The following is a 24,183-nucleotide window of genomic DNA, read 5'->3' as shown; positions in this document are numbered from 1 at the left end:
TTTTATTAGCATAACAATTTATTGGCAAACGAAAGAAATGACATCTCCAGATCTCAACACATACAGGATCTTAGGTAATAAGCATCATGACCACGTCCTTCCAGAAGAAAGGGATCTGCTGCGAACCAGCCCTCCCTCTCCTGTAACAGGCTGCAATCCGCAACAACTCATCCTCATCCCGCAGAGGGTGAAGCACGATTTATGTGGAACAGCATCAAGGCACTTGCTTTGATTAGAAAAGACACATGTGGTATAAAACATGTTCCTAAAAGTCACTGGTCTTGAAGAGTTGAAAAAAAAAGGCAGTGTACATTTTTAGTGAATAGATAAGACTCAGAATTTGAGTTCATTCATATGTTACCCTGATATTGTCTCGCTTTGTATATAAAATTGCAGAAGAGACAAAAAAGGGTAGCATTCTATATAGACTTGTCACACTGATTTTTGAGAAATCATGGCAGCATCAGAATTCAAACAATAATTTCCCAACTGATTTGAATTAAAAGACAACAGCTGTTTGACTTCAACTATTATGTCATTATTCTAGGGAGGGGGAATTTGGTGGTGGGGGGAAGAGAACACCTTAAAATAAATTTATTAAACCTGCAGTTAAAAATCCTTTCTGGCTTAGGCTGCTTGTCTGTTTGCCAACCGAAAAGCTTTCAGTTAGAAATGTAGTCATTAGTGTTTTGTAATAAGATTGTAATTATTCAGCCTTTTTCACACTCATAATTCAAGTCCAAGAAAGGTTATATACATGGTTCCAGACTTATACACATGGTATCTCCAGTGAAGGCATTTGGTGTCCTTCATTATTTGAGTTTTCAAAATTAAATATCTCCTTCCCACTTTACATCATTGAGAGAAAAAGAAAATACACACCAAATAAACCTCATGATTTAGTATAATGCTTATTTAACTTTTCTAACTGTATTTAACATGTTTACTTTAAAGTGCAAAACCCTTTAAAAAATAGTCCTTGTCAGGATAAAAATTACCTTATAAAAATAAATCTCCCCCACTCCCACATCTAAATTCTCCATTTCCAATTACTACTATTTTTTTTAAAAAAACTAAAACATACCTTTAATTTATAGTATTTCAATAGTATTTTACTTTATTAATAGGCCATGATAAATCAGCTGGTGTGTTATTTTGGCCTGTTCCATTGTAATTTTCATTCATGTTATTAGCACTCAAATTAATGATTCCATTCATGATTATCAAAAATCTTTGCACAAAGAAAAATGCCAGATTACTTCAGAGCCTAAAAGTTTTCTAGACCCAGTTTCTTCCTTTTGCAGTTTTTAATCCCCGTTTCAAATAAGGCATCACTAGAACAGATAAAGAAACCATTAGAGGAAGGAAGAAGAGAGAAACATTATAGAACAGAGAAAGTAAATAAAGTCTAAATCCTATCGATTGGTTTTTTACCATGTCACTGCGGAATGTTTCTCCAGATATACCAGGGGCATCCATGCCTCCTTGTTTGCCTCACCTGCCTGCCTCCTGTTCAGACCCCAGTCCAGGCTCAGCTCAGCTCCTGCATAAAATACCTCCAACTGCCACTAGGTGTCACCCACTAAAGTTACCTGGATTTAGTATCATAGTCCCAGCACCTGACACAGAGCCCTAGACTCCAGCACAGGTCCTCAGGAAGTGTTTGAGGAATTATCTACATCGATGCAAAAAGAACTATAGCTCATCTATAGCACTACATAGAGGAAAACAATTCATTCAAAACATTAATAAGGATCACAGACCTTGAATTTGTCATTACAACTCCCGCACTCAATTTTAAGTTCCCAAGAAATTCACTGCAGCCTTTTTCTCAGTTTTATATTAAGATCACAGTTAACACCTGATGTGTTCTTAAATGACAAATTACCGAGAGAGTGCAATAAATGTTTCAAGATCACCATTTACCATAGTGCAAATTTAGCAACAAATTTGGCTTCAATGTCTACTGCTGTTTAAAAGCTAACTAAGTTAGACTACCCAAATCTTGTTATCCTTTGGTCCTAATTAAAAACTTAAAAAGTAACTGTCAACTAGACATCTGTCAATGTTACCAACCATCAGAGGCACACACAGTCCTGTAGTTACTAGTGCTTCAGAGCAGGTCAGCCTGGGCTTCTGACCCAACCCAGGCTCCTGTGTGACCCTCCGCTGTTTCATCTTTGGTGAATCTGTGCCCCTGTCCTTCCAGAAACAGAACCCAGTGGTTTTTGACTTCGCTCTCAAACTAAGGTGGGGCCCCTAATCCTGACCTCCCTACTGTTGGGTGGGGATACCCAGGGACTGGGTTCCATTCAGCCAAGGCCCTCTGTCCTCTCCCATGTTTCGTCACAGATGATCTTTTCAATGGCCCATTTCCTGCAAATTTTAGGGAAGTCTTAACTTTTTATAACTGGCTACCACAAGCAGAATCTCTTGTTTTTTTGGATGGGAGAGATACAAACTGGAGCACAATTCAAGAATTAGCTAATTACATAAAGCTCCAGAACTGTTTACATCTACAAATAGAGAAAAATGTTAGGTAAAGGTCAAATTCTGTGATCCACTCTTCTAAAGGGTTTTTCAAATTCTTTGGACTGGCTCTTTTTTTCCTCTGTGCCAGTGTTTGTTACAGAGTTGTCTTAAACACGTAAACACGTACTCTCCTCTCACATAGCACCTAGGGGTGTTCAACCTTTTGGCATTTCTTGGGCCACACATTAAATACACTGTGACATGTAATCACACAAAGAATCTAATAATGTTTTAAGTAAATTTATGGTTTTGTGCTGGACCACATTCACAGCCATCCTGGGCTGCCTGCAGCCCATGGGCTGCAGGTTGGACAGCCCTGCTAGACATTTATAATGGTGTGAATTCAAACCTGGCTTGGAGGAGGAAGGCAAAAGGATTAAAAACAAATGATAGGCCAAGATACCATGATTTTACTACTACCATTCATAAGACTGGATAGAATGGGCGAATGTTAGCTTAAAAATAAACAAACAAAAACAAATACAAAGAAGAGATAGCATTGCTGAAATTCTAGACTTACACTCTAAACGGATGTCAAAATTCAGGACACTATTACATTTAATCATGATGTCAGTCACCTCGAAGACAGACGTCCAGCTTTCCAACAACGGAAAGGTATTTTCCACGTGAACAGACGGGTGCAGCTCAACCAATGGAAAAGCCACACTTGCAGGTACGGATGCCCAACACTTAGGGTTTACTTTTCATAAATATTTAAGTTGTTTAGAATGTAGGGGCAGGTTAAAAAATAATTTTGCACTTTTGTAAACATTATTTTGTCTGTTTGCAATGGTGTAGCTAAGTGTTTCAATCTCACATAAATGAGCCTGCTAGTCCTAATTTTGGAAAACCCCGGGGTTTTTTCCCCATCACCTATCAAGGTCCAGATACAGACCTATAAACTTTCAATGTCAGACATCCTTGCTTTTCAAAAGCAACTCTTCCTATAGCCACAGCCTGTGGTCTGCTATCATAAATAATTGGGTTGTAGGAATGTGATGTTTCTAAATCCTCCTGCCTACTAGTTTTGGTGGCCCAAAGAGTTAAAAGCTGTCACTGTCATCAATATTCATTGTAAATCAATACAGTCCATGCAGTAAACATCTTAGTTTTCACTAAAACATCTACAAATTAATTATTGATGTTCCTTTGGAAGCTTTGTACATTCTTTTCTATTGGTTACAATAATTTTTCTTGCAGCAGAAAGGCGAACAGTAACTTCTGTTTGAGAGAGACTGTCAATCCCCACTGACCTTAGCTAAAATGCCATGCAAAGGCCAAAAATTCACTGCTAAGTACACTAATTTTAAGGGAACTGCTGTCAAGCATTCCTATTTGTAATCTATCCATAAGGGTTTTCCTCCAGCTTCTTTAAAATGCTGTGCAGATCGCAAGGTCAGCATTCTGCCTTTTATCGGCAAGCCTGTCACTGCTAATCAGACGCAGCAGTTTAGGACAGATTCCATGAAAAATACCCTAAATTACTGAAAGCTCGAATAGAGATTAATGGTAGAGAAATACTGAGAAACAGAGACAGAGAGAGACCACAGAAAAGACAGGGGATTCCCATTATTTCTGCTGATCAGGAAGAGCTCTTCACTTCCCTACGTCTGCTGAACAAAAAGGCATGGCCAAACACATCAGCTGTATGACAGAGTGTTCCGTGTAATGGGAAGCCGGCTGGTAGGATGTCACACACGTGCCCAGCCATCAGGCCCCTGACAGGCCCGTGCCCATGGTTCCCTGCCTTAAGGTGGGAAGGGTGCTTTCCCATTAAAGCCAGAGATCCTACTGCGGTCTGGGGAGCACAGAACTGGGTACAGAGAAGCACAAATAAGGGAAAAACTTGTGTAGTTATTCCCTTGAGCTCCAGAGGCCTCTTGGTCTGCTGGTACAAAAGCAGGAACCACGCCCTTTCCCTGCCTCCTTTCCACTCTTTCTCCAAAGAGCAGAATCCTGTCGGCTCTGGCACGTCTCACATAAACACCAACTTTACCCCTTTCACTTCTGGAGAAGGAAGAGTCCAAAAGCATATCTACTAAGAGAGGGTGGTTGTTAAGTTTTAGGGCTATTCACAGTCCAATTCAACAGATATTTAAGTACAAGAATACAGGCTCTCTGCAAGAGAGCTCGGCACCACAATAGTTTCTTCCTGATCCTGCTTCACTATAAGCTCTGCTGCATTTGTGTATGTACAAAGGCATCCGCTTTGAAAGAAGAATAACACCAGCCCATAAATTACAATTTCAAGTATGCACGTTGCTACTGGCTGGCCATTCTTCTTCCTTCCTTCCACCTATTCAATTGGTCACTAGATTCAGACCATTGGGAACACATACGCCTTTCTGAGTTTGAGATTCTTCTGCAAAAGCTATCGCTTCGTGTACACTATAAAAAAGGCTTTCATCTTCCTTCTGGCAGTACTGTCCCCGGGCCAGGGAATCCCTCACAGAGGGATTGCACTGAGCCAGCAGAACTTGGATGCCAATGGCTTCATAATCTCTGCGAACTTCTTTCAGCGTATGGATTCCTGCTGTGTCTACAAACTGGATTGCACTGCAGTCGATCACTATGGTGTGGAGTTCCAAGGGATCGTGGGAAAGTTGCACTGAAACTTCATCCCCGGTTGCACCAAGACTCACTGCTTCCTTCTTGGTCTTTCTCTTTGCTGCCTTCTTCTGAGCTGCCTTCACTAAGATTGGATTGAGAGTTTTTTTGTACAAAGCAGATTTAAAGCATTCTTTATTTATGTAGTAGAGAGGGGCTACAAAGCGGAAAATCTTGATGCCTGGCTTAGCCTGCAGGTTTTTGTAAGCGGACATGGATTCAAAAACGTCAGACTCTTCCACCAGGCCAAGCAATGAGCTCTTTGGCTTCTGAGTACGGAGGATGACACAAAACATAGAAAAACAAACTCCAATAAGCAGGCCAATTTCAGTGCTTATCAGTGCAGAGGACAGCATAGTCACAAACCAGATAACTGTATCCATTCTGTTAACCCTCCACATCTTGGGCAGATCCTTAAATTTACGTAGAGCTCCCCGGAGATTTACAATTGTGATCACGCCGAGGACACTTTTCTGAAGGGAATAGAATAAAGGGGCTATGACCAGGAGGACCAACAAAATAACCAGAGCTGTCATCACACCAGAAAGCTGAGTCTGGCAGCCCGTCGATTCTTTAACCAACGTCTTTGCGAGAGCTGCGCTAGTAGTAAAGCAGTGGAAGAAGGAAGGGATGATATTGCAAAAGCCAATGGCATACATTTCCTGGTTGGCTTTGACCGTGTAGCCATGTTTCTTGGCGAACATCTCAGAAAGTGATACAGTGATAGCAAAACCAATGATTGAAATAGCTATTGCATCTGTAGCCACACTAGGAATTAAGTTCCAGTCCGGTGCTTTGGGGGGCATGAACCCAGTGGGAATATGTCCAGCAATACTGGTATTGTATTTCTCATTCAGTTTTCCAAAGTGAGAGGCTAATGTGGCTGCCACGACGACAATGAGTTCCGTAGGAATGGGTGCCTTGAGCTTGGACTTGAAGTGCTCATTGAGTTCTTTGGTTGGCAAAAGAACCAAAAGGCACAACAGGCTGGTGATGAGATCACAGATATTGGTCTTATGGATGTTTCTGAAGATATGCACCCAAGTAGTGATGAGTGAGCCCACCCCACTACTCCGAGGAAGGCTGAGCCCAAGGAGATACTTGGCCTGAGACGTAAGAATGGTGAAGGAGGCACCAGTGACAAATCCACTCAACAAGGCATCTGAGAGGTAGACAGAAACAAAGCCCACTTGAAAGAAGCCCATCGCCACCTGGAAGGAAGGAAATACAAGTGTTAATATAAGCAGAAAAGAGCCTCTAACCCCTGTGTTACCCCGGCTGTTTTTCCACGGAGGGACACTAGCAGAGCGTCATAGGCTGTCAGAGCCGGATGCGATCATCTACCAAACCTCTCATTTCAGAGACAGGGCTCATTCCACTGACGTTCAGAGGACTGAGACACTATTTCTCATTAGCCCAAATGAAACAAGAACTTAGGATTCCTACCTTCTCAAGCTCTTAAAACGACTCTGTACACCTCCCCACCCCGGCTCCTCCCCATCCAAGCACCAGATAAAGCGAGCTACTCTTCCCCTTCCCTCATCGGTTCCAAATGCCTGTAACAGAGATGTCATGCTGTCACTGACTCTTGGATGCTAAAAGACAGGGGCATGATGGGAATGGCAGGTTAGTGGGTTCTATGGGAGACCCAAGAAGGATTTCATTTCTAATCCTTTCTCCTGACTGACAACACAAAATAGCGTTCTTCAATGTTTTCTCTCTTCAACAGCCCAAGGAAACTACTCTCCTTAGAAATTCTAAAGGAAAAGGGAGGTGATCATCTAGCAAAGGTGTCTAACTCATGGCCCATGGGAAGCCCAGGATGGCTATCATAAATTTACTTCGAACTTTTTTTTTGGCTCATCAGTTTTTGTTAGTGTTTGTGTATTTAATGTGTGGCCGAAGACAACTCTTCTTCTTCCAGCATGGCCTAGAGACACCAAAAGGTTGGACACTACTGATTATAGCTTAAAAAACTTCCTGCACGTGTCTTCGCCCCACCCCCATCCTGTTACCATTCCGGCCGGACTGTGTGCTGTCTCTGCCAATAACCAACCACACATAGTCTCAGGCAAAGCAATGTTCTCCACACAGAAAATCAAGGAGTTGTGGGAAGTGGTCTGGGGTCTTTTTCTGGTCTAAATTTTTACAACCAAATAATTAAAGCCTGGCTAACATTCATGGGTTAAGAGGCAGCTGCAACGCAGGGTTGAGAAAAGAGAAGCAGCCTGATCTTACCCAGAGAGTCAACCCAGGCTTTGAACTTTGGATCTCACATATCCTGAGCATTCATGTGACAGTTTGAGTATTGTGACATCTAAGACCCCTGATAGATCTGAGATTTCATGCGTAGTGATTCCTTTTGCCAGAAACAACCACTCATGCCACTGTTTCTTACCTGATAAACTCCAGCCATGAATGTTACAGTGCTGCCCACTCTAATTGCATAGCAACTTCTATCACATATGCTGTCTGACATTGGGGCCAATGAGGCGCTCCCATTGGAAACTGCCCCTAAAGACAGGGCGCTATGAGCTGTGTCATAGCCAGCTTTGCTCAGCTCTCGGTCAACTACCTCACCAATCATAAGGCACAGTATTCCAAAAATGCCCACAGAGATGTGACGGGAAGTCCCCAGCAGGAAATAAATTAGGCTGGCAAAAAAAGAGGTATACAGGCCGTAGATCGGCTCCTGGCCAGCCAAAAGGGAATAAGCAATGGACTGGGGCACCAGTAAGATGCCCACAATCAAGCCAGACATCAAATCTCCTAAAATGTTTGTCTTCAGATCATACTTTGGGAGCCACCGCAAGACAGGAAGGAAGCCAAAAATCGTATTTTTTGCTTTGGTTGGGTTGCACTGGCAACTCTTCTTCAGTTTTTTGATGATGAATTGTTTAAAGTTGGTGTTTGGTTTCTCTTGAGGTTCCACGTGGATCCTAGGATAATGTCTGCATGGATCAGTGGTCTTAAATTGCTGGAAGTCAGTACTTGACTCCTTCTCAGGCTCCGCGCGGATCTTAGGCGGAGGGCTGTACTGGCCATTTCCTTCCACCGAGTCCTTGGGCGCGAGGCCATGCTGCTCTGCACTCTCCGAAGACATTTCTGCAGACAGCTGCGTCAGCCTCCTACCCCAGAGAAAGGAACAGAACCACCTGATTCAATGATTCTCAGTGCTCAACATTTTCACACCCTACTTGTCATTCATGAGAGTTGACAGGAGTCCCGTTTGGGGCAGGTATCTTACACTCATTTTCCTTAACTGAGCCTCACTTGTCTTGGTCGGGGAAAAAAAACCAAACAGACCAAAACCAGCCAAGTCAAAGTCAATAATTCACTGGATACAGGACATCCCAAGAGTATGAATTGTTCACAGATTCTTCTGCATGTCTGCTTAGATCCCCCTGTAGTTTTTTTCTCTAGAAAAGGTATCAGGGTGGCCTGTTTCCTCCTTTCTATATGCTATCAACTGTCTTATTTTCAAATTTTTCACTCCCAGATATACTGCAAAATACAATCTGGTCCCACACATCCAGTCCTACCAGCAGGTCCCTGAAACAAGAAAAATAGTCTTGGGGGTAGGGGCGGGTGAGGCTTAAGTAACTCTCTAATTGTTGAAAATAAATATAAAGAAGAAAAGGCGAGTGAAAGAGTAAAAACAAAGACTTTTGGAAAAAGAAAGAAACTAGGGCAGAATGCATTGAGGTCTTCGAAGTGCACTCCTTTGCTCAGTAGGAAGGAGGAGAGAGAAGCTGGTGAGAGACAGCTGAAGCAACCAAATGTGGAGAGCGCGGGGTGGGCTACAGGGCAAGTGTCTGACATGCTCTGGAAAGTCTCGGTCCATTCTCCTCCCTCCTGGTACAGAGCCCCATCTGCCCTGTTCATGCAAATACAGACTCGAGGCACTATTCCACACGCACGCTCTAAATAGAGGTATGCTGTTGGCCTGCCCTTCCACTTGGACAGTAACCAGGTAATCCTGCATCACTGGGCTTGAAACTACAGAACCAGTGCCCTATGACCTTCCACTACTACCCGTAGGGAAAGGAAGAAGGTAAAATTAACCCGAAAGAAAGAAGAGGCAACAACAACAAAAATCTTGTAATAATAAGCATAAAAGAGGAGAAAAAAAGCAACAGGCTCTCAAAGCAATAGACTGTTTACCAAATACTTCACAAAACAGTGTCTTTGTGTTAACTGCTTGCTTAACTTCGCAAGGCCGTCCACCTCTCTGCCTGTCAAGATCCTAATAATTTTTAAAGCCCAGTTAAAATGCAACCTTGTACACAAAGCCCTGACCAAGCTCTGCAAGCCTGAATGAATCATTACACCCTGTATGTCCTACAGCAGTCCGCCCCTCCATTGTAGGGTTGACCTCACTCTTGCATTGTGGAGTAGGCATCTCTCCAGCCCCTGAAGGAAAGGACATCTTGTTCATCCTTGTAATCATCAGTGCATGTCATCTAGTAACTCTAAGGCAGCAGGCTTGCAAATGTTTGAATGAATGAAAGAATAAATGAATATACAAATTTATGACCCTAGCCAGAAAGATAAAATACAGTATGTTGAGGACTCAGGAGGTTTCCTGTTTTGGAACTGGCAGGAAAATAGGCCCTTGTGAAGTTCTGTGAACCAAACATGACTAAGATGTCCAAGATATAGAAAAGCGACCCACATTAATTTTGTTTAAGACAAAGCATTGTCCCATTAAACAAGAGTAAAATAATAGTTACTTTGATGGTCTTGTTTAGCAGATAAGGAAAAAGTGAATAGATTTAGATGGACACTTACCCTGAGTACGCCGATCAGAATGGTGGATACACACAGCAGGTCTTCATTCCTCAGGGCAGCCTGTGTGGGACGCTCTCCTCACTGCCCACCGTCAGGCCAGCCTCCTCCGAGTGTCCTCCTCATGTCCTGTCATTCCATTCTGGAATAGCTCTTAGTGACTTCTGGGTCCAAAGGTTTCTCCAAACCTAAGATATGCAAAAGAAGCATAAGAAAAACCAGAAAAAATTCACATCTTGCCCTATACGGCTGCCTTCTGGGAAGAAAAAAGTTAAAAAATTAATACCAGAACTGCAACCAAGTGATGGAAAATGTAACAAAGAATTAAATTGAAATGCTAAAAGAGGCACTGTAACAGTGATGAGGAATCATCAGTAAACTTGACAAAGCCAAAGAAAGAATCAATGAAATTGAAGCTACGTCAATAGGAATTGTCTAAACTGGAGCACAAAGAGAAAAACACAACAAAAATCAGTAACAATAATGTAACAGAACATATAAGAGCTGTGGTACCTATTAACAATCTAACATATGCACAATTAGAATCTCAAAAGGAGAAAACAGAAAATGAGTAGAAGAAATATTTGAAGACAAAATGGCCAAGAATCTCCCAAAATTAATGACAGACACCAAACTATACATCCAAGAATCTCAGAGAATACCATGAAGGTCAAATAAAAAAATAAAATAAAACCCCATACTTGTACATTTTATAATCAAGCTATCAAAAACAAAAGACAAAGATAAAATCCTAAAGAGAGCCAAAGAAAAAAAAAACACACATTACATACACAGGAACAGATATAAGAATATAAACAGACTTCTTACTGGAAACCATACAACCCAGAAGATATCTTTATCACAGAACTGTAACTGTCAACCCAGAATCCCATACCCCAAAAAATATCTTTCAAAAATGAAGGAGAAACTCAAACAAATAGTAAGAGGACTTAATGCCAGCAGACCAGTACCACTATATAAACATACACCAAAGAGAAGAAACTGGGGTCTACACAATATACAACAAAAATGGAACATGGAAGAGAAAATAAAATCCATTTTTATTAAAAAAACCTCTAATTGTTCTAAAAGATAACTTTCTTTTAAAAAATATTTTATTTGTTTATTTTTAGAGAGAGGGAAAGGGAGGGAAAATGGGAGGGAAACATCAATGTGTGGTTGCCTCTCGTGTGCCCCAAACTGGGGACCTGGCTTGTTCCAGGCCAAGGCAACCCAGGCATGTGTCCTGACTGGGAATCGAACTGGTGACCCTTTGGTTCACAGGCTGGCACTCAATCCATTGAGCCACCACCAGCCAAGGCTAAAAGATAACTTTCAAAGCAAAAATAAGAATGCATTTTGTTTATAGCTTACAAAATAAAATATATGAAAATAATAGCATGAAAAATGGGAGGGGGAATTGGGAATGGTAATGTCTTACATTAAATGTGCAGTGATGTAATACTATTTGAAAGTAGGCTCTGATCAAAGATGTATATTATAAACCCAAGGGTAACCACTCCATTTTTTAAAACTATATATAATGTCAATTGTTATTTTATCTATAATTGCACAGATAAAATGGAATCATAAAAATTCTCAATCAACCCAAGAGAAAGCAGAAAAAGAGAGACCCAAACCAGTTGGAAACAGCTAGCAAGATGCTAGAATTTAATCCAAACATATAATAAATAAGCCTATTAAATATGAATGGTTTAAAAATTCCAATTAAAAGACAGAGGACTCTCAGATTGGATAAAAACAATAAGACCCAACTACATTTTGTGTATAAGAAGCCCACTTTAAATACACACATAGATTATAAAGTGAAAGAACTTGTCCAATTTCATAATTTATTCAGCGTGTAAGTGACTCAGCCAGGTAATGAAATCCTGATTTCAGAGTTCCAAGAATAGCTCTTTTCCGAGCACGGTACCTACGACTCCTATAAACTATCTAACACGTTTTCTCTGACTGCCGGCACTTTAGGATTTAGCTACTCTACACAACCTAGGTCCCCTTACCTGCTACCCAGCATAATCTACAAACTTTTACCGGGCTCCTTCTCCATAACTCATGGCCACGGTCCTCTTCCACCTCCAGCTCTCAAAAACGCAGGCATTCACTCACAAACAGCCCTAGAAGTGGACCTGATTCTGCCATCAGTCTCGATCCAGAAACTGTCTATAGTCTCCTTGCCTATCCACTCACCCCCCAAAACTGCCCTTGAAATTATATTTATTGCCTTTTTTTTCAATTTTACTTATTTATTTTTAGAGAGGGAAGGGAGGGAGAAAGTGAGAGAAACATCAATGTGCGGTTGCTGGGGGCCATGGCCTGCAACCCAGGCATGTGCCCTGACTGGGAATCGAACCTGCGATGCTTTGGTTCACAGCCCATGCTCAATCTACTGAACTACGCCAGCCAAGGCATTTTTTGCCTTTTCAAACATATTTTAAAAACAAAAATATGAAACTACATTAAAAATTACTTTAAACTGAATGCTAGGTATGCCCTCCATACAAATTAAACTCCTTGAGAACAAGCTCCATTCTGGTTCATCTTTAAAGTGTCCACACCATGCTTTCCAAAATAGGAACTAACATGATCACTAAACACATAACTCAAATACAGAGAAAGGTGGGTGCAAAGCAATATTGATTTGCAAGTGGAAATATCTACTTTAGAACATATCTTTCAAACATCCCTTTGTACAAAAATCTTCTCACTTCCCCAGGCCTGTTACTGCTTTCCATTATAGCATTCACCAGTTGCTAATAAAAATTAAGAAATTAGTGTTTATCCTTAGAGTACAGTCTACAGGCAAACTCCCATCTTAAGAAGGTTGGAATACAAACTATATATTCCATGAAGTTCAATAAAACAGGATTCTACTGTATCATCAAGGCTAATTTCCCCCTCTATTAACATCAGTAACTGAGAGTGGGCTAACTCAAGAGGAAAGCATTTGAAGCTTCCATGTTACCCTACAGGAATGGGAGGAAAAAAACCAACAAAATATCTGAAAGACAGATTTACATATTAAAGTATAATGGCGGTTTAGGCGACACTAAAGACACATGTGTCTTTTCTTCTTTCGCGAGCACTTGACTGCCTAGAAGGCGGTCTTATCCAGGCGACGCAGCAGCAGCAGCAGCAGCAGCAGCAGCAGCAGCAGCAGCGGTGCAATTTCCCATGGGAATTACTGACGGTCCCAGAGCCCTGGACTAGAAGAGAGGGACATCTCTGCTATGTGAGCCCGACGGGGCCGGACGACTTCTGTTGGAAAATGTGCAGATGTCAGTGACACAATGGCTGCTTTTGGTAAGTATGTACCGTATATAATCTTACCCAATAGTTTTGCAATTTGTAAAACTGAAATGCCTTTTCAGAGGACGACCATTTTCAGAGTGGAATGGTAAAGTCCGCCTCTGAAACACAAGGGTTTGCTCAAATTGTGTGTGTGCGCTACAGCCTCACTGTTGAGTAAAACCGAAGCTGCCAAAGACCTCGCCCACGGCATCCAAGCAGGGGAGACGTCTGTACAGAGCTGTAATTTTCTGTAGGAAGCTTCACGGGTGGAACCTATCTCACCTGCACTCTGAAGTCCGGCCAGAGTTGAGAAGATAAGGACGTGGAAAATCGATTAGGGAGAAGGAAGCACAAACAGCAATAATTCTGAGGTTGGAGGGAAAGAATCTGAGATTAGGGAGGCTTGTTTCAAGTGCCAAAGCACATGGGAGACGGGTGGGAGGGGAAGCTACCTGGGGGAGATTCTGGAGGGCCTTGTGGCAGGCGGAGAAAAGCAGACTTTAACCTGCAGGCAGTGCATAGGCTCTGAAGGTTTTTGAGAAAAATCACTTACTGTATCATTCATTTGATAAATAATTATGTATTATTCCATCTTCTGGTGTTTAAAGGAAATGAGCAAATCTCAGATGAATTCTGAGGTGGACCACATGAAAGGAAGGATAGAGGAGAAATTGGAAAGACAGGAGACAACAAAAAGTTTGGCTTTCGGTTTCACAGGTTTGAGATTTCTGTAAGATGTCCAAATGAGGACAAAGGGGCTGCAACTTCTCGGGCTGTGCTTCCCCAACGTGCTACATATAACTATTCCGTTAGCACGGAAGTTTATGTGAGAACACTAGAGCACACACTTCAGGGCAGACACCACGCCATTCTCATTCCCACGTACCCCAGCACTAACGCGATGCCTCACACTTGGTGTGTACGGCTATACATCTGTGCTCACTGAAATGAACATGTAAGTGAAATTTCAAGTAAATTTCAATGAAGACAGTAACTCTTCCTTATTTTCTGTTATCGCAAATTATTAGTAATGTTCATTTAAGTCTGTGATGAGACAAGGAGAACCACCATAAGGCTTGTATCAGTACCAGCACTATGACATGCTGATTCGTTACACCAATTCTAGTATAAAGCATGACAGAAGGCCAAATAATACATTACCCAAGAAGAAAATAATGATGTAAAATGATGATCAAAGAATTAAATAGCTCCTTGCACAGTAATTTGCTGTTTTCAAAGATTTCATACACGCCTCCCATTGCCCTCCTGGACAAATCTGAGGACAACATATGAATCCCTATCTCGAACATGGAAAAACTCGAAGTGCAGTCACTTGTTCAACTGGTAGAACCAGGTTCCCAAACCTCATCTTCTAATTTCCAAGCTGAGCTCTCTCTCTCTCTAAAGATACCATATGGCCCCCAAGTTTACTTCCTTCCTAAGAGGTCTCAGGAGATAGTTCAAAGCAATGCTCTGCGGCCAAGTGCTCAACTCATTTCTGAGTTATTAATTTTAATTAGTGATGGGAACAAACTGCTAGAAGCAGGTTTGGTAAAAGAATTAGGAATGAAATCACTTCTACCTTTCACACTATACACATGCATTGGTACTGTCTGCATTTTCTTTTTCTATTAGGAGTGATGATGTACAATTTACATCTGTAGCTACATTTTGATTAGAATAATGTGTGTCCCAGGCAATAGTCAAACAAGCCAGGCCAGCTCTCGCCTCCATCCACTTGTGCTGGCTGCCTAACTGGACTGCTAGGATTTTTCTCAAATGCTGCCTTAATCAGTTCCTTCCTCAACACGGTACATATCAAATAGCACCACAGCCACCACCATGCCTCCCTCCTGAGCTCATCCCTGCCTTGCACTCCTGTCTCCTTCATTTTGCTTTATTTTCCTCCCTGACCCTCTCACCATCTCCTACTAAGCATCTTTTTCATTATTGTCTATCTTCCCACAAGAGCAGTAACCTTCTCTATTTTATTCACAACTGTATCAATACGCCCAAATAAATTTTTAGCAAATATTGTTGAGTGAATGGATAAATGATAGTTTATAACAGCTATGTGTTAAAGAAAATGGTTACCCCTCTCCCTCCATCCTCTCCCCACCCCACCCCCAACACACACAATAACCAGGCTTGTGTTAAGAAATTATACAGTTTGGCAAGCGTCTGCCTGGGGGTTTGTGCTCACTAAAAGTTATGTCAATGCTCAAAAATCACCCCTAAGAAATCTAACCTAGATCTCAGCAGTGCCCTGAATGTGTCATTTCTACATCTTCCCCCAGACGGCAGCACATTATAGAGCGTACAATGATATTAAACCAGAGGCCTATTAAAATGCAGGTTCTCAGGCAAGTCCAGGGATATGATCGAAGACTCTGCACCCTGAGTGATTCTGAGCCAGTGAGCTGAAGGCTGGACTTGGAGAAATATTGGGTGTGATGTGGAGTCACACTGATCCCAGCTACACTGTTCAACAGCTATACAGCACTGGGTAAAAAAGTTCATTTTCCCTGCATCGATTTCTCACCTGTAACACGGGCATAGCATCACCTGACTTGCAGGGTTGTTGTAAAGCTAACATAAGTGAAGTACTAACACAGTGCCTGACATATAGCTGTTGCTCAATAAATTATAGCTGCTAGTTTCTGTCCCTTGAGAATCCTGAAGGAAAAAGGGTGGGTGTGTGGGGCTCATTTCTTTCCAACAGGTTTAGCTCTCCGTTTTCTTACTGACTGAATTTTCAAAAACACAAACTTCTGCTTAACCCAATATTGGACATTACATTAGTTCCAGACTTCACATAAAGAGCTCTGGGGACAAGGGCCTGCGGTGGGTGGGGCAGGGGAGGGGACTAGTCTAGCGACCAGAAAGGAGTTTAAGTCCTGAATGTTTCTAACTCACCGCTGTCCCCAGTCCATGCAAGGAAAGGGCCATTCTGGTAGGAGTTTGGGAGTACAAGACCTAGCTCTGCAAACGGCTTGCCGTGTGATTCTGGGCAAGGCCCTGGTCCTCCCTGTGTCCTTTCAGTGTCTTCACCCATCCAGGAAAAGAATTTCAGCTTTGTCTATGAGTCTCCAAGAAGGTCCTGATTTGTACTTAACCAGGTGTGTGGTTTTTAAAAACCGAGATAACCAAGTCCTCTTTGGTGTCCAGGCTTCAGTTTCCCCAGCTGTGGGGGCGGCGGGGAGAAGGTAGTGGTGGCAACTCATTCTCCTGGGTTCCATTCCCAGGTATCTGGGTTCGAGATGGCTCCCAGATGTATGCTCCCAGATATCTAGGTCCCAACGGCAACACTCGTATCTGCGAGGTGCTGTGGCAGGTGTGTGGTGTGGGCTGGAGGGCGGAGGGAAGCCCTCAGCCCGAGGAGCGGGGCCGGGATGGCGAAGTAGGAGAGTGGGGCTCTGCCACTCGCCCTGCCTCCGCCTCCCCAGGAAATAAACCCGACCACCGCAGGGCAGCGACGCCCACAGCGACCGTTGCTCGGGTTTCCTCCCAGCACGCGCGGGACACAGGCCAGGACGACCCTAGAAGCAGCCGCAGACCGCGTGGAGGCCAGCATCGCTCCCTCCCCCCGTTCTCGCGTCCCTTCCCCAATTCTCACCTGGGCTACCCCGCGCGATGAGACCCCGCGCAGATGAGTCCTCTGCCGTGTCGGGATGAGGGCACAAGACCGCGCGGGCACAGGTAGCCCGGTCCGTAGCCAACCTCCCTTTTACTAGCTCGTTCCCCTCCCCGCCCATCTCCCGGCCTCCGAGGAGGCGGGGCCGGGCGGGCTGGGAGCAGTGGGCGCTGGGACCAGGTACCCTGGGGGTGTGCATTAAGCTAACTCAGAGCTACAGCCCGGGTCGTGGCAGTCACGTGACACAGCGGGCGAGAGACGCGGCCGCCAGCCAATGATTGGGCCGGACTGGACGTGGTGCCGTCCCTCGCCGCTTTCCTCCTTGTGATTGGCTGTCCTGGGCAGAGAAGGCCACGCGTCGCGGATTCTGGGGGAGGTCCCTCCCCCGCCTCGCCAGGCGGCGAATCTTCAAGTGGACGTTTACGGGATGTCCACCGTAATCCCGAGAGTGTAGAGAGGAGAAAAAGTGTCCAGAACGACGCGGAAGCGCCCTGCCTAGAGTTGTGAAGTGCCCTCTGTTTGCCACGTACATCGTCTCTGACTCTGATTCATTCGGACCTGGTTCCTTGCCACCCTCCCCCTCACCGATGGGGGAAATAAAGGCCCTGAAAGGAAGTGGCCAGCTAGAAAATTGGAGGCGCTTACCCGGGTGTGATGTATTCTCCATCGAAAGGCCCGAGAGCTAGAGGTTCTTTTTAAATGTAAATTAAAATGTAAAGTAAATACAAAATGCGATTCCAATCCTCCTTCAAAACCCTCAGTGGCTCTCCTTGACATGTGTATTGTAGATAAACTCAAATGGCCCCTATGCTTCCAAAGGTGCTGAAAGCTCTAGACCCTGGCCCCTTCCTCCTCCCCTCGCATCCCTCCCTCAACACTCTCCACCCACCCTGGCCTCTGCCAGGGGCCTGACTTTCAGCTTTTTGGTGTCTTCCGGTGTCTCAGGTCTCAGCCTAAAGCCCCCCCCCCCCCCCCACCTTCAGCGACACATTCCCTGCCAGTCACATCCTGTTAGGTATGACTTCTCGATTGAATTATTAGCCAGACCTGTCGGTTCTCTGATTTTTTTTTCTGAGAACTGAAAGTCAAAGGCCAAAGTTAATTGGTAGCGTTTTTGTTTTTTAACTTTTCTTGAATAGATAGATACAACTGGAACCTAACAGGAATTCCAGGCAGATGTGACAATTTTCTAGGAGACTACGGAGTGACTTTGATGCTTTGGAAAATGGAGCTAGAAGCAGACATCTGTCTCCATGTTTAGTCAGGACTGCACTGGAGTGGGTTTATTATTTTTTTCCTTTGAAGAATTTTATATTTTCACCAGTGCACCTGATTTTAAAACTTAAAAATAGATATGGCATTGTAAATTTGGGGCTCAAAAACACGTCTTCGACTTCAGTTTGATGTTGAGTGCATGTTAAATTGTTTATGCTTGTTTGAAGCCTGCGGAGGCCCACTAGGTAGTAATGGGAGAAGACTTGTGGAGGAAGCAAAATGGTTAACTTCCTTTGCTTCCCTTTCCAGGGAACCTCTTCACAGCCATTTAAGGAACTCCCTGTCCTATCCAGAGATGATCCTCAAGTTTCTGTCACCCACCAGGTTCAGAGCTTCCAGAGTCACAAGCCTTTCCAGGAAACCAAAACATCTGGGTTCTACTCCTGACTCTACCCCTAATGACAGGAGATGATTGATCACTTCATCTCAACGGGTGTCACATGACCTGTCCCCAGAGTCCTGGAGAGGGTCAAGTAAGGCCATCGATGTTAAGTATTTTGTCCGTTCATAGACTGCAAGACAAGCAGATTGGCAACAGCTGCCAGTTTCTAGATATTTGTTTATGGATGCACCAACTCTTCACATTTATTTTATTATTTAATTCTCACGGCAGCTTTTCACAAAAGGAGGTGCTGCATTATGATTCTTCCTTTGTAGGTGAGGGAATGGGGCTGAGAGGTGTTAGGTGACTTGCCCTCGGTCCCATAGTTAATAAGTGATAACAGCGTGCATTTAACCCAGTTACATCTGACTGCAAAGCCCTCTCTTCGCCAGGACACACACTGTGTTAGTCAAACGTAAGCATCCACCCCCATGTGTGGATGGGACAGACACCAGTGAAGACTGGCTCAATTTTATAACAGTTACTATTTTCTTTTTCTTATCCCATGCATTTTACTCTGCATTACAGATGAGGAAACTGAGGCTCAAAATATTAAATCACTTAACACGGTCATGCGACTGACAAATAGTAGATTTTGAGGTGGCCTTTCCAACTAGGAGCTGTCAGATGCCAAAACTCAAGAACATATGTCAATGACAATTGACACTGGCAAGGGGATGGTTCTAGAGAGGAAGATTTAGGTCAGCCATTGGAGCCTCTCTCCCTTCCAGTTCAGAATCCCAGGCTGCTATTTAATGTCATGGTTCCCCCATATCCCCATGGACACATCCCTGGCGTCTCATGGAACTCACCTGTGGTCTGCCATTCCTGTCTCACCTTGACCAATGACGCAGTTCTCTGCAGTGGGAATCCAAGAGCTGAAACAGATAACCAAATCCCTGCTAATGGAGAGCTGGCTAATAATCTACTTTTCCCCAATAACAGCAGGTCAGTCGCCCAGCCAGAACCCAGATCTCTTTACCCCTCCCACCTAAGCCTGGGCATTTGTCCTCCTGTTGGTCTAAGGTTCATGAGGTGACTGGCACAGATTATAGCCATTATTCTGTCCCAAGTGGCTTCCCAAGGAGTAATGATATAGTAAGTGGAGGTGTTTGGTCCAGCAAATAAGTCATTTCAGGTCAGAGGCCACTTTAAGGTTCACCTCCTCAGCACTTCTGGACACCCCCTTGGAAGTGACCCAGGAAGGGCAGGTCACCTCCTCTGAGGCCCCAGAATAGTGGGCCCCAAACTGACTCCCATTGTTGAGTGGGTTATTCCTAATTTGCTATCTGATTCATTCTCACTGTTACGGGTGTTTGATTGTTCTTGGAAATAGGTAACATGTACAAATAGAATAAACAAGTTTTTTTAAGCAGAAATCTTTTTTTAAGATTTTATTTATTTATTTTTAGAGAGGGAATGGAGGGAGAAAGAGAGAGAGAGAGAAACATCAATGTGCGGTTGCTGGGCGTCAAGGCCTGCAAGCCAGGCATGTATCCTGACTGGGAATCGAACCTGGGATGCTTTGGTTTGCAGTCAGCGCTCAATCCACTGAGCTACGCCAGCCAGGGCATAGAATAAACAAGTTTTAAAATCAGAGTTTACAATGAAAAGTAAATCTCCCTCCCACACTCCCCATTCTTACCTCAGTGTCGCTTTGTGGCGGCAAACTCAGTACCAGTTTCCTATGCTTCCTTCCAGGTTGTTCTATACCAGCAATTCTCAATTCTGGCTGCACATCAGAGTCTCTTGGAGAACTTCTAAAAGATAACAATGTTCGGTCCTATCCCCAGATATTATGATTGAATTGGTGTAGAGTAGGGTCAGACATGCATTTAATTTTTGGGCCTCCCCTCCTAGGAGATTCTACTGAACACCTATGGTTGGCAAACCAGCGATCTATGCATGTACCAGACTACCAATATACATATTTTTAAAACAAATGGACACACAATATACACTACTCTACACTTCAAAAAATTAATCATATTCCTTGAAGATCATCCCATATCAGAGCATGCAGGCATCTGACTACGTACTGCTGAGTCACACACAGATCACTCCAAAACTTAGTGGCTTCTGACAGCAACAACCGTTTTGTTATCTCCCATGGTTTCTGTGGGTCAGGAGTTTGGTAAAAACTTGCCTGGGCGTGTCTCATAGAGCTACAGTCAGACGGTGGCTACAGCTGGGGCAGGGAGTGGGGGACGAAGCAGCTGAAGGCCGTCTGGACATTTCCTGTAGCTTCTTGTGTGTCTCTCTGTGGGCCAGTTTGGGCTTCCTCACACCACGAAGTTTCAGGGCCGTCTGTGCTTAGATGACAGCTAAAGGCTTCAAGAGCCAGTGTTCCTGCAAGCAAAGAGGATGCTGTGCAGCCTTTTACGGTTCAGCCTTGGAAGTCACATAGCCTTACTCCTATTGCCCTTTGTTGGCTGAACGTTATAAAAGCCTGTCTGATTTCAAGGGGAGGGCAATAGGCCCCAAGCCTCAAAGGGCGAAGTGTCAAAGTGAATTGTAAGAAGCACATGTGGGATGGGAAATATTGGGGTAGCCATCCTTGGCCACAGTGCCTGTGTGGCATTCTATTGTTTGGGTGTACTGTCATTTAGTTAAACATCGAGGGAATTTATGTTGTTCCTCTTTTTTAAAAAATATTACAAAGAGTGCATTGAATGATTTCCGGTATTTTTTTCTGCCCCCTCTTCCCCAGTCCCCAGAAGGGGCTTGGCCCTCCTAGATCCCTTGCCTCTCAGGGCTGCTGTGTGGCAGAGCAGGAAGCTACCATTCTCGGGCTCAAAAGGAGATCCCTTCCTGCTTTGGACCTTTGAGGGAAATTAGGCCGAATTGTCCTGGAGGGGGAAAGGATGGAGAGCCATGTAATCGGGAGGGAGGAGATTTTTTGAAAATCTCCTCAGGATGGAGACGGAGTCCTAGGCTTTGCAGGATCCTTTTGTGGCAAGGATCTGGGCCTTTCTCTGCCCTGGGAGGCTAGAGCCATAGCAACAACCTCTGATCCCAGGTAAAGAGCAGAATGGTTGGCCTTTTTGGGTCCACACCAGCTTGGACGAGGGGCACATCTGTGGTAGCAGTGTGGCCTGACGGTCAGGGGGCTTTTCCCCTGCTGGACTGAATCAGACCGAGAGGTGTTCACTCGAGCCTGGGGTGAGGCAACGGTCACCATGATTATTCGGATTGAATGTCCTGCCAGTACTGTGGGATGGGGGGTTGGAACATACAACATTTGATTTGGAAAAGAAAAGAAATGTGACTCTTATACCTGGGGTGGAGCAGAATTCACACTTGCCACAAATATTGAGATACAGCAAGTGATTTGTTATTTGACGTTTCACAGCGACCCCAAGCCCCACCGCCCGGATCTGTTTTCAGGGATCTGTGCTGGGTGCTGGGGAAGACGGCCATTCAAAATAGAACGTGATCTCTGCATTGCAATACTGACTTTCCCGTTATTTTTTTAAACTTAAACTCTCATAGTTTTGAATAGCCAGACAACTTCTTAAAGAATTAGTAGTTAAATTGTTTTGTCTTTTGGGGCAAGTTTGGTTTTTTTTAATTAAGAACATAAGAATATAATCAAGCATGTGTGTAAAGGTTTAACAACACAAATGTTTATTAATGATATCAAAAGATTAGAAACAGCTTAAATAACTAACAGTTGAAGTATGTTAAATAAATTATACTACAGCCACCCAGTGGAAATCTATGATGCCATTAATCACATAGTAAAAAAATATTTAATGCACATAAAGATGTTTAAATACATTGTTTGACAAAATATATATATATATATTGTACAATCACAGTTTTGTTTTAAAAATTATATTTATATCATTGGGAAAGAAGGATGTATATCAAAATGTTTCTCTGAGTGGGAAGTATTCTTTTTATTTACCCAAAGTTTCTCAATTTTCTACAACACAGAGATGTATTACTTTCTAAAGAGAACAATAACAATTTTAGTTAAAAAAGAATAGGAAAATAGATATATTTGCATTACTTCTGCTTTTTACTGAACATCACTGCCTCATGCTCAGCTTACATTATCATTATTAATGGCTACATTTATTGAGAACTGTCCATCAACCAAGTTCAGTCCATACACTGCCTCTAACCCTCACTACGACTCTCTAAAATAAGTATCACTGTTATCCACAGTTTGCAAATGAGAAAACTGAGACCAGAGATTAACTAATTTGCCCGGTGTCAAAGTCTGTAAATTACAGGAGAGCATTGGAACTCAGCTCCTCCAGTTCTAAAGCCCAAGTGTATCTTTATACCTGTTCCTTTTCTACTAGTATGGTCACAAAGCTTGTTTTTAGGACCTAATTTTACCCGACTTTTCAGGATTCCCCAAAGTTCCTAACTGCTTTCGAGTTACAGATCCCTTTCAGAATCAGAGCTTTTGAAAAATGCACAGAAAGACACTTTTACATGGCTCACCCACTGGCTTGGGTTAGACTCCCAAGGTAAAACAAAGAGAGCTTCACAGAGTAGCTGCGCTCCAGGAACAGACCCAACAGGAAGCCCAGGTAACTGCATAAAGTTGCTAAGTCAACAGGTGGCCAGACAATTAGTAACTGCTATCACCTCAAGGTGAAGAGTAAAAGCAAATGAAATATGGGAGTGCACCAGGGCAGTATAGAGTGAGGGTGGGCACCAGCCAGGCTGTTCCAGCCATTCTAAGGGCTAGCTGATGGGGCCAGAGGCCATGGGGTTTGGAGAACCAGAAGGGGAAAGGCCGCTGATTGGGAAACGGAGGCCAAATCCACATTTAATGCCAGTAAAATGTGCCAGAGGGGGACACTCAGTGCCGAGGCTCCTGCTGGGTTCCTGACACACGGATCCCTCAGGCCGGCACCGTCGGTTCTCCGGCCTCCTTACCTACCCCAGGCAGCCAGTATGTCTCTCACACTCCTCTTGCTTCTTGCTGGTTCCTCAGATCTCTGGAAAGATTGCGACAGCCTTCTCACTATCTTGCTATCACCAGATTCATCTTCTTATTTGCATACTGATGTCTGAATTCTCTTTGCCAAGTCCTCTGTTTTTTGTGACACATATCTCACTATCTTTAGGGTAATCCTGTTAATCTTTGGTAGTTATGATAACTAATAATGATTAGATAACTCCTATTAAGTTGAACAGTATGACATCACCATTTGTGTAGGACAAAAAAGTCCAACAGGGGCAATTTCATATAGTTCAACTTCATAGGCACGGGGTGCATAGCTTTGCACTACACATACTGCACTGTACAATATGTTATCTCATTTGACATCCACAATAGCCATGTCAGGCCCTGGCTGTGACTGGCCCTGAGCTACCTGTTCAGAGGTACGAAGTGATCCACAGTTTTTGGTTGCCTCTGCTGGGCCTGGGTGCACGTGGGAGGGGCAGGCTGCATGCCAAGTCTGGCTTCCACCAGCACCGAGCCTGGGGGCAGGTCAGCAAAAGGCCCACAGCATCGCCAAGATCTGCCTCCAACTGCCAGCTGCCTATTAGGTGCAGTCACTGGAAGAGCCTCTGGCAATGTGAGAGTTTCATTCCCAGTGAGTCACCGGGTAGGAGTAGGTGGTGTTTACCAGGTTGATAGAGATTCACAGTCTGAGGCCACTTAGCAAAAGTCTCCGAGTACACC

General features: G+C 43.7%; 1 protein-coding gene across 5 annotated transcripts; it reads right to left on the bottom strand.

Annotated features, from left to right (window-relative positions):
* Positions 1–19,438, bottom strand: SLC26A2 (solute carrier family 26 member 2). 5 transcript variants are annotated; one of them, XM_036014342.1, is made up of 5 exons: positions 16,856–17,076; positions 16,156–16,423; positions 9,931–10,115; positions 7,538–8,267; positions 3,321–6,350 (listed from the first exon to the last, which is right to left on the bottom strand). In XM_036014342.1, the coding sequence occupies exons 4-5, from the start codon at positions 8,240–8,242 to the stop codon at positions 4,833–4,835; spliced, it is 2,223 nt and encodes a 740-aa protein (XP_035870235.1). In that variant the 5' UTR covers positions 8,243–8,267; positions 9,931–10,115; positions 16,156–16,423; positions 16,856–17,076; the 3' UTR covers positions 3,321–4,832. The 5 variants fall into 5 exon arrangements, with proteins under 5 accessions (XP_028383587.1, XP_028383588.1, XP_035870235.1 ...); XM_028527786.2 differs by lacking the exon at positions 16,156–16,423 and having other exon boundaries at positions 1–6,350; positions 16,856–17,127; XM_028527787.2 differs by lacking the exon at positions 16,856–17,076 and having other exon boundaries at positions 1–6,350; positions 16,156–16,751.
* Between the last annotated feature and the right edge of the window lie 4,745 nt (positions 19,439–24,183).

Source organism: Phyllostomus discolor, chromosome 13 (genome assembly GCF_004126475.2).
Source record: "Phyllostomus discolor isolate MPI-MPIP mPhyDis1 chromosome 13, mPhyDis1.pri.v3, whole genome shotgun sequence".
In the NCBI taxonomy this organism is placed as follows: domain Eukaryota; kingdom Metazoa; phylum Chordata; class Mammalia; order Chiroptera; family Phyllostomidae; genus Phyllostomus; species Phyllostomus discolor.
The sequence above is the reverse complement of the archived record's forward strand: the minus strand, read 5'-3'. Positions and strand labels throughout refer to the sequence as shown.